This window comes from Oncorhynchus clarkii, chromosome 2 (assembly GCF_045791955.1).
Source record: "Oncorhynchus clarkii lewisi isolate Uvic-CL-2024 chromosome 2, UVic_Ocla_1.0, whole genome shotgun sequence".
NCBI lineage: Eukaryota > Metazoa > Chordata > Actinopteri > Salmoniformes > Salmonidae > Oncorhynchus > Oncorhynchus clarkii.
The window spans coordinates 5,017,092-5,025,854 of record NC_092148.1 but is presented as its reverse complement, the minus strand read 5'-3'; the positions used below and the strand labels follow the sequence as shown (position 1 = coordinate 5,025,854).

Below are 8,763 nucleotides of genomic sequence, written 5' to 3'. Positions count from 1 at the left end.
GTTTTAGTTTTGCCATCAATACCTTGGGGTTTTAGTTTTGTCATCAATACCTCGGAGTTTTAGTTTTGTCATCAATACCTTGGGGTTTTAGTTTTGCCATCAATACCTTGGGGTTTTAGTTTTGTCATCAATACCTTGGAGTTTTAGTTTTGCCATCAATACCTTGGAGTTTTAGTTTTGCCATCAATACCTTGGGGTTTTAGTTTTGTCATCAATACCTTGGGGTTTTAGTTTTGTCATCAATACCTTGGAGTTTTAGTTTTGTCATCAATACCTTGGGGTTTTAGTTTTGTCATCAATACCTTGGGGTTTTAGTTTTGTCATCAATACCTTGGGGTTTTAGTTTTGTCATCAATACCTTGGGGTTTTAGTTTTGTCATCAATACCTTGGGGTTTTAGTTTTGTCATCAATACCTTGGGGTTTTAGTTTTGTCATCAATACCTTGGAGTTTTAGTTTTGTCATCAATACCTTGGAGTTTAAGTTTTGTCATCAATACCTTGGGGTTTTAGTTTTGTCATCAATACCTTGGGGTTTTAGTTTTGCCATCAATACCTTGGGGTTTTAGTTTTGCCATCAATACCTTGGAGTTTTAGTTTTGTCATCAATACCTTGGGGTTTTAGTTTTGCCATCAATACCTTGGGGTTTTAGTTTTGCCATCAATACCTTGGAGTTTTAGTTTTGTCATCAATACCTTGGGGTTTTAGTTTTGTCATCAATACCTTGGGGTTTTAGTTTTGTCATCAATACCTTGGGGTTTTAGTTTTGCCATCAATACCTTGGAGTTTTAGTTTTGTCATCAATACCTTGGGGTTTTAGTTTTGCCATCAATACCTTGGGGTTTTAGTTTTGTCATCAATACCTTGGGGTTTTAGTTTTGCCATCAATACCTTGGGGTTTTAGTTTTGTCATCAATACCTTGGAGTTTTAGTTTTGTCATCAATACCTTGGGGTTTTAGTTTTGCCATCAATACCTTGGGGTTTTAGTTTTGTCATCAATACCTTGGAGTTTTAGTTTTGCCATCAATACCTTGGAGTTTTAGTTTTGCCATCAATACCTTGGGGTTTTAGTTTTGTCATCAATACCTTGGGGTTTTAGTTTTGTCATCAATACCTTGGAGTTTTAGTTTTGTCATCAATACCTTGGGGTTTTAGTTTTGTCATCAATACCTTGGGGTTTTAGTTTTGTCATCAATACCTTGGGGTTTTAGTTTTGTCATCAATACCTTGGGGTTTTAGTTTTGTCATCAATACCTTGGGGTTTTAGTTTTGTCATCAATACCTTGGGGTTTTAGTTTTGTCATCAATACCTTGGGGTTTTAGTTTTGTCATCAATACCTTGGGGTTTTAGTTTTGTCATCAATACCTTGGAGTTTTAGTTTTGTCATCAATACCTTGGGGTTTTAGTTTTGTCATCAATACCTTGGGGTTTTAGTTTTGCCATCAATACCTTGGGGTTTTAGTTTTGTCATCAATACCTTGGGGTTTTAGTTTTGACATGAATACCTTGGGGTTTTAGTTTTGTCATCAATACCTTGGGGTTTTAGTTTTGTCATCAATACCTTGGGGTTTTAGTTTTGTCATCAATACCTTGGAGTTTTAGTTTTGACATCAATACCTTGGGGTTTTAGTTTTGTCATCAATACCTTGGGGTTTTAGTTTTGTCATCAATACCTTGGGGTTTTAGTTTTGTCATCAATACCTTGGGGTTTTAGTTTTGTCATCAATACCTTGGGGTTTTAGTTTTGCCATCAATACCTTGGGGTTTTAGTTTTGTCATCAATACCTTGGGGTTTTAGTTTTGCCATCAATACCTTGGGGTTTTAGTTTTGTCATCAATACCTTGGAGTTTTAGTTTTGTCATCAATACCTTGGGGTTTTAGTTTTGCCATCAATACCTTGGGGTTTTAGTTTTGTCATCAATACCTTGGAGTTTTAGTTTTGCCATCAATACCTTGGAGTTTTAGTTTTGCCATCAATACCTTGGGGTTTTAGTTTTGTCATCAATACCTTGGGGTTTTAGTTTTGTCATCAATACCTTGGAGTTTTAGTTTTGTCATCAATACCTTGGGGTTTTAGTTTTGTCATCAATACCTTGGGGTTTTAGTTTTGTCATCAATACCTTGGGGTTTTAGTTTTGTCATCAATACCTTGGGGTTTTAGTTTTGTCATCAATACCTTGGGGTTTTAGTTTTGTCATCAATACCTTGGGGTTTTAGTTTTGTCATCAATACCTTGGGGTTTTAGTTTTGTCATCAATACCTTGGGGTTTTAGTTTTGTCATCAATACCTTGGAGTTTTAGTTTTGTCATCAATACCTTGGGGTTTTAGTTTTGTCATCAATACCTTGGGGTTTTAGTTTTGCCATCAATACCTTGGGGTTTTAGTTTTGTCATCAATACCTTGGGGTTTTAGTTTTGACATGAATACCTTGGGGTTTTAGTTTTGTCATCAATACCTTGGGGTTTTAGTTTTGTCATCAATACCTTGGGGTTTTAGTTTTGTCATCAATACCTTGGAGTTTTAGTTTTGACATCAATACCTTGGGGTTTTAGTTTTGTCATCAATACCTTGGGGTTTTAGTTTTGTCATCAATACCTTGGGGTTTTAGTTTTGTCATCAATACCTTGGGGTTTTAGTTTTGTCATCAATACCTTGGGGTTTTAGTTTTGTCATCAATACCTTGGGGTTTTAGTTTTGTCATCAATACCTTGGGGTTTTAGTTTTGTCATCAATACCTTGGGGTTTTAGTTTTGTCATCAATACCTTGGGGTTTTAGTTTTGTCATCAATACCTTGGGGTTTTAGTTTTGTCATCAATACCTTGGGGTTTTAGTTTTGTCATCAATACCTTGGAGTTTTAGTTTTGTCATCAATACCTTGGGGTTTTAGTTTTGTCATCAATACCTTGGGGTTTTAGTTTTGCCATCAATACCTTGGGGTTTTAGTTTTGTCATCAATACCTTGGGGTTTTAGTTTTGACATGAATACCTTGAGGTTTTAGTTTTGTCATCAATACCTTGGGGTTTTAGTTTTGTCATCAATACCTTGGGGTTTTAGTTTTGTCATCAATACCTTGGAGTTTTAGTTTTGACATCAATACCTTGGGGTTTTAGTTTTGTCATCAATACCTTGGGGTTTTAGTTTTGTCATCAATACCTTGGGGTTTTAGTTTTGTCATCAATACCTTGGGGTTTTAGTTTTGTCATCAATACCTTGGGGTTTTAGTTTTGTCATCAATACCTTGGGGTTTTAGTTTTGTCATCAATACCTTGGGGTTTTAGTTTTGACATCAATACCTTGGGGTTTTAGTTTTGTCATCAATACCTTGGGGTTTTAGTTTTGCCATCAATACCTTGGGGTTTTAGTTTTGTTTTCAACATCATTCTTTTTGTTTGGAATACTAATAATTATGTTCTCAACTTCAGAAGTTTTGCTTCTAAAGTAACTCTAACTGAAGGACTGCACCACATAATAACACTATAACTCTATGAAATGTGCTTAAAGCGGCCATCTTTAATTTAATCACTAACAGTGTTCTCACCGCCACAGTAAAAAGTTGAGGGATGGGTCTGGAGAAATGCAACCACTCTCAAATCCATAGACTATGCTATGGATGCAAAGACTGACCACCTATGATGCCAAATAGTTGTAACCATGTTTTGAGGCTACACAGTGTTTGTTTACATTTACTTTTTTTACAAACATTGGAGTTTTCTTACATGTAAAACCGCACATTTGACAAGTGCTTTTTTGGCAAAGGAGTATGTGCATGTCTGTGTGTGTGTGTGAACAGACAAGTAAGAACAGGTCTTCCCCACTAGCCCTGAAGCCCAGCCTTTCTGCATGTGAAATGTGATGGACCAAGTCACTACACAGAAATCAAAGTGCCTCTCCAGAAATCAACCTTCTCCAGAAATCAACCTTCTCCAGAAATCAACCTTCTCCAGACCAAGAAAGGGACAGAAAAACAAGAGTAAAGAAGAAATATGTGCTGTGCCAACTACAGTACTATACTATAACATTACTATAGTACTATACTATAACAGTACATTACTATAGTACTATACCATAACATTACTATAGTACTATACTATAACATTACTATAGTACTATACTATAACATTACATTACTATAGTACTATACTATAACATTGCTATAGCACTATGCTATAACATTACTATAGTACTATACTATAACATTACTATAGTACTATACTATAACATTACTATAGTACTATACTATAACATTACATTACTATAGTACTATACCATAACATTACTATAGTACTATACTATACCGGCACTATAGTACTATACTATAACATTATGATAGTACTGTACCATACCATTACTATAGTATTATACTATAACAGTACTATAGTACTATACTATAACATTAATATAGTACTATACTATAACATTACTATAGTACTATACTATAACATTACTATAGTACTATACTATAACAGTACTATAGTACTATACTATAACATTACTATAGTACTGTACTATAACATTACTATAGTACTGTACCATACCATTAGTATAGTACTATACTATAACATTACTATAGTACTATACTATACCATTACTATAGTACTATACTATAACATTACTATAGTACTATACTATAACATTACTATAGTACTATACCATATCATTACTATAGTACTACACTATAACATTACTATAGTGCTATACTATAACATTTTCATAGTACTATACTATAACAATACTATAGTACTATACTATAACATTACCACAGTACTATACTATAACATTACCACATTACTATACTATAACATTACTATAGTACTATACTATAACATTACTATAGTACTATACCATAGCATTACTATAGTACTACACTATAACATTACTATAGTACTATCCTATAACATTACTATAGTACTATACCATGCCATTACTATAGTACTACACTATAAAATTACTATAGTATTATACTATAACATAGGGGCGGCAGGGTAGCCTAGTGGTTAGAGCGTTGGACTAGTAACCGGAAGGTTGCGAGTTCAAACCCCCGAGCTGACAAGGTAGAAATCTGTCGTTCTGCCCCTGAACAGGCAGTTAACCCACTGTTCCCAGGCCGTCATTGAAAATAAGAATTTGTTCTTAACTGACTTGCCTGGTTAAATAAAGGTAAAATAAAAAAATAAAATAAAAATTCCTATAGTACTAATGCTATAGCATTACTACAGTACTATACTAGAACATTCGACCATTACTATAGTACTATACTAGAGCATTGCTATAGTACTGTACAAGAACATTGCCATAGTACTATACTACAACATTACTACAATACTATACTTTAACATGACTGCAGTACTATACATTACTATACATTATACATATATACATTATACATTACTGCAGCACTATACTTTAACATTACCACAGTACTATACTATAACATTACTGCAGTACTATACTATCTCATTACCACAGTACTATACTTTAACATTACTGCAGTACTATACCATACCATTACTACAGTACTATACTATAACATTACTGTGATACTATACTATATCATTACCGCAGTACTACACTATCTCATTACTGCAGTACTATACCATAACATTACTGCAGTACTATACTACGACATTGCTGCGGTACTAAACTATAACATTACTATAGTACTATACTATATCATTACCGCAGTACTATACTATATCATTACCACAGTACTATACTATAAAATTTCTGCAGTACTATACTATAATTTCTGCCATACTATACTACAACATTACCACAGTACCATGCTATAACATCACTACAGTACTATACTATAACATTTCTGCAGTACTATACTATAATTTCTGCCATACTATACTACAACATGACTACAGTACCATGCTATAACATCACTACAGTACTATACTATAATTTCTGCCATACTATACTACAACATTACCACAGTACCATGCTATAACATCACTACAGTACTATACTATAACATTGCTGCAGTACTATACTATAACATTACTGCAGTACTATACTACAACATGACCACAGTACTATACTATGGCATTACTGCAGTACTATACTATAACATTACTACGGTACTATACTATAACATTACTGCGGTACTATACTATAACATTGCTATTGTACTATACTAGAGTGTAGTGACAGTGAAATAACATTTCTTAACACCATGAAAACATTGTTAAGAATCAGAGGACGTAAAGAAGCCGCCTGAGGATCGGTCATGTGGGACGTGGTTGTGATGACATGTTATTTTCCGTTGAAAGCTCATACCTGGAGTTCAGACAGAGATGATTGAGTCCCAAATAGCATGTTAATCCCTATATTATAGTGCACTACTTTTGACCAGAGCCCTATGGGTCCTATGGTCAAAAGTAGTGCACTACACTGTAGATAGAATAGGGTTCCATTCGGGATGCAGGTAATATTATTGTCATTAGAAAGCTCTCACCTGCAGTCCAGACAGAGATGAGAACAGAGCAGGACTGGGCTGCTGTCTCCTGGTGTCCACTAGCACCGTAAGGCCTTGGTCACGCCTCTCGCTCCTGAAACCAGAAACAAAACCCATCAGGGTGATCTTGTGAATTGGTTAGTCCTTGCGTCATCTCTCCTCTCCCCTGTAACTATTCCACAGGTTGTTGCTGTACATCAGAATGTGTTCTCAGTCAAATGACCTGGTAAAATAAGGGTTAAATAATATATATATGTATAGCCCCATTATGAGAGTGGTTACGCTATACTATAACATTACTATAGTACTATACTAAAGCATTACAACAGTACTATACTATAACATTACTATAGTACTATACTATAACATTACTACAGTACAATACTATAACATTACTACAGTACTATACTATATCATTACTACAGTACTATGCTATAACATTGCTACAGTACTATGCTATAACATTACTATAGTACTATACTATAACATTACTATAGTACTATACTATAACATTACTACAGTACAATACTATAACATTACTACAGTACTATACTATATCATTACTACAGTACTATACTATAACATTGCTACAGTACTATACTAAACATTACTACAGTACTATGCTATAGCATTACTATAGTACTATACTACCACATTACTACAGTACTATACTAGTGGCTCCAGACCCATTTCTCAGCTGTTTCCCAAAAAGTGTTGAGGTGCCTACTTTGTTATTGTTTGAATCCCAGAATGCCCCCTTAAAAGGAACACCATCTAGTAACTAAAGCCTGGACGGGGTTTCAGCAGATGAAACCGGAGTGCGGCTGGTTGACTGACTGACCTGAGTGTTGAATAGTAGTAACCCAGGAGACAGGTGAGGTCTTTGGCCGTGCAGCTCTCCCCAGCCCACACCCTCCCCCGCGTGCACACCTGCAGCACCGCCCGCCCGCTGAGGTCTCTGTTACCTGGAAGAGAGGGGGGGGGGGGGGGGGGTCAGCGCTCACTCATAGTCAAGTAGACCTTATGGGTGCTTCCCAAATGGTACCCTAATCTCTATATAAAGTAGTGCGCTACATTTTGACCAAAGTCCTGTGGGCCCTGTTCAAAAGTAGTGCACTACAAAGGGAATACTGTAGGTTGCTATTTGGGACGTAGAGAAAGTGACCTGTCTGTTGTTAAGTGTTTGTCGTCATCCCAGGCCCCACAGCACAGCTCAACATACTGCTTTAGTTCAGGATGGCATCTCCTCTTACACACATCTGATCCAGTCTAAGTCATTTAATAGGCTCCTATTATTCTACATAGAACATTCCCACTCCTACTGAGAACATGCGCCCCAAGCTTCATGTGTCACATGGGAGTAAACACTTCATATGTCACATGGGAGTAAACACTTCATATGTCACATGGGAGTAAACACTTCATATGTCACATGGGAGTAAACACTTCATATGTCACATGGGAGTAAACACTTCATATGTCACATGGGAGTGAACATTTCATATGTCACATGGGAGTAAACATTTCATATGTCACATGGGAGTAAACACTTCATATGTCACATGGGAGTAAACATTTCATATGTCACATGGGAGTAAACACTTCATATGTCACATGGGAGTAAACACTTCATATGTCACATGGGAGTAAACACTTCATACAGTATGATGGCACCAGAGGCCAGTGTGTGTGTGTGTGTGTCACCTACCAGGTAAGTGTGTGTCACCTACCAGGTAAGATGATGGCCCCAGAGGCCAGTAGTTCTGGGTTGACCTCTGACACCAGGTTGGGGAGGTGACAGTTAGGGGGTGACCCTGGGGCTGGGGCCAGCTGGATGAGGACTTCATTAGAAGGTTTGGGGGGGTGATGGTGTGACTGTGCTCCATCCTGACTGTGCCGCATGGGGTTAGTGCTGGTGCCACCTTCATGGATCGCTAAAGAGAACCAAGACAAAAATTCTATCATTTCAGACAGTATGCCGATGTTAAAAATTTTATAATTTCAGACAGTATGCTGCTGTTAAAAATTGTATAATTTCAGACAGTATGCTGATGTTAAAAATGGTATAAGTTCAGCACCTGTGCTGATGTTAGTGTCTATTGTTCAAACTGTGGAATAAAAATCCCTGTCTGAATACCGATTCATTATAATCACTCTATTTATTGTTCAACAAAATGACCACAGAAAGAGGTCATCATTTCACCTCAATGTGTACATCTCTTACATCATAAACCTAAAACCACTATAAACATCATTCAACCTACTTTAATTAGGAATCAACCAGAAAAAGGTTTTAAA

At 36.2% G+C, this 8,763-nt stretch overlaps 1 protein-coding gene across 2 annotated transcripts in view; it reads right to left on the bottom strand.

Annotated features, from left to right (window-relative positions):
* LOC139378816 (pleckstrin homology domain-containing family G member 4B-like) overlaps window positions 1-8,395 on the bottom strand; it is a 37,342-nt gene extending 28,947 nt beyond the window's left edge. For both annotated transcript variants that reach the window (XM_071121349.1, XM_071121341.1), the window contains exons 1-3: window positions 8,196-8,395; window positions 7,307-7,430; window positions 6,466-6,559 (exon numbers count right to left, since the gene is read on the bottom strand). In XM_071121349.1, coding sequence (XP_070977450.1) covers window positions 6,466-6,559; window positions 7,307-7,430; window positions 8,196-8,367 — 390 coding nt within the window. In that variant the 5' untranslated portion in view covers window positions 8,368-8,395. The remainder of the gene's footprint in view (window positions 1-6,465; window positions 6,560-7,306; window positions 7,431-8,195) is intronic.
* Between the last annotated feature and the right edge of the window lie 368 nt (window positions 8,396-8,763).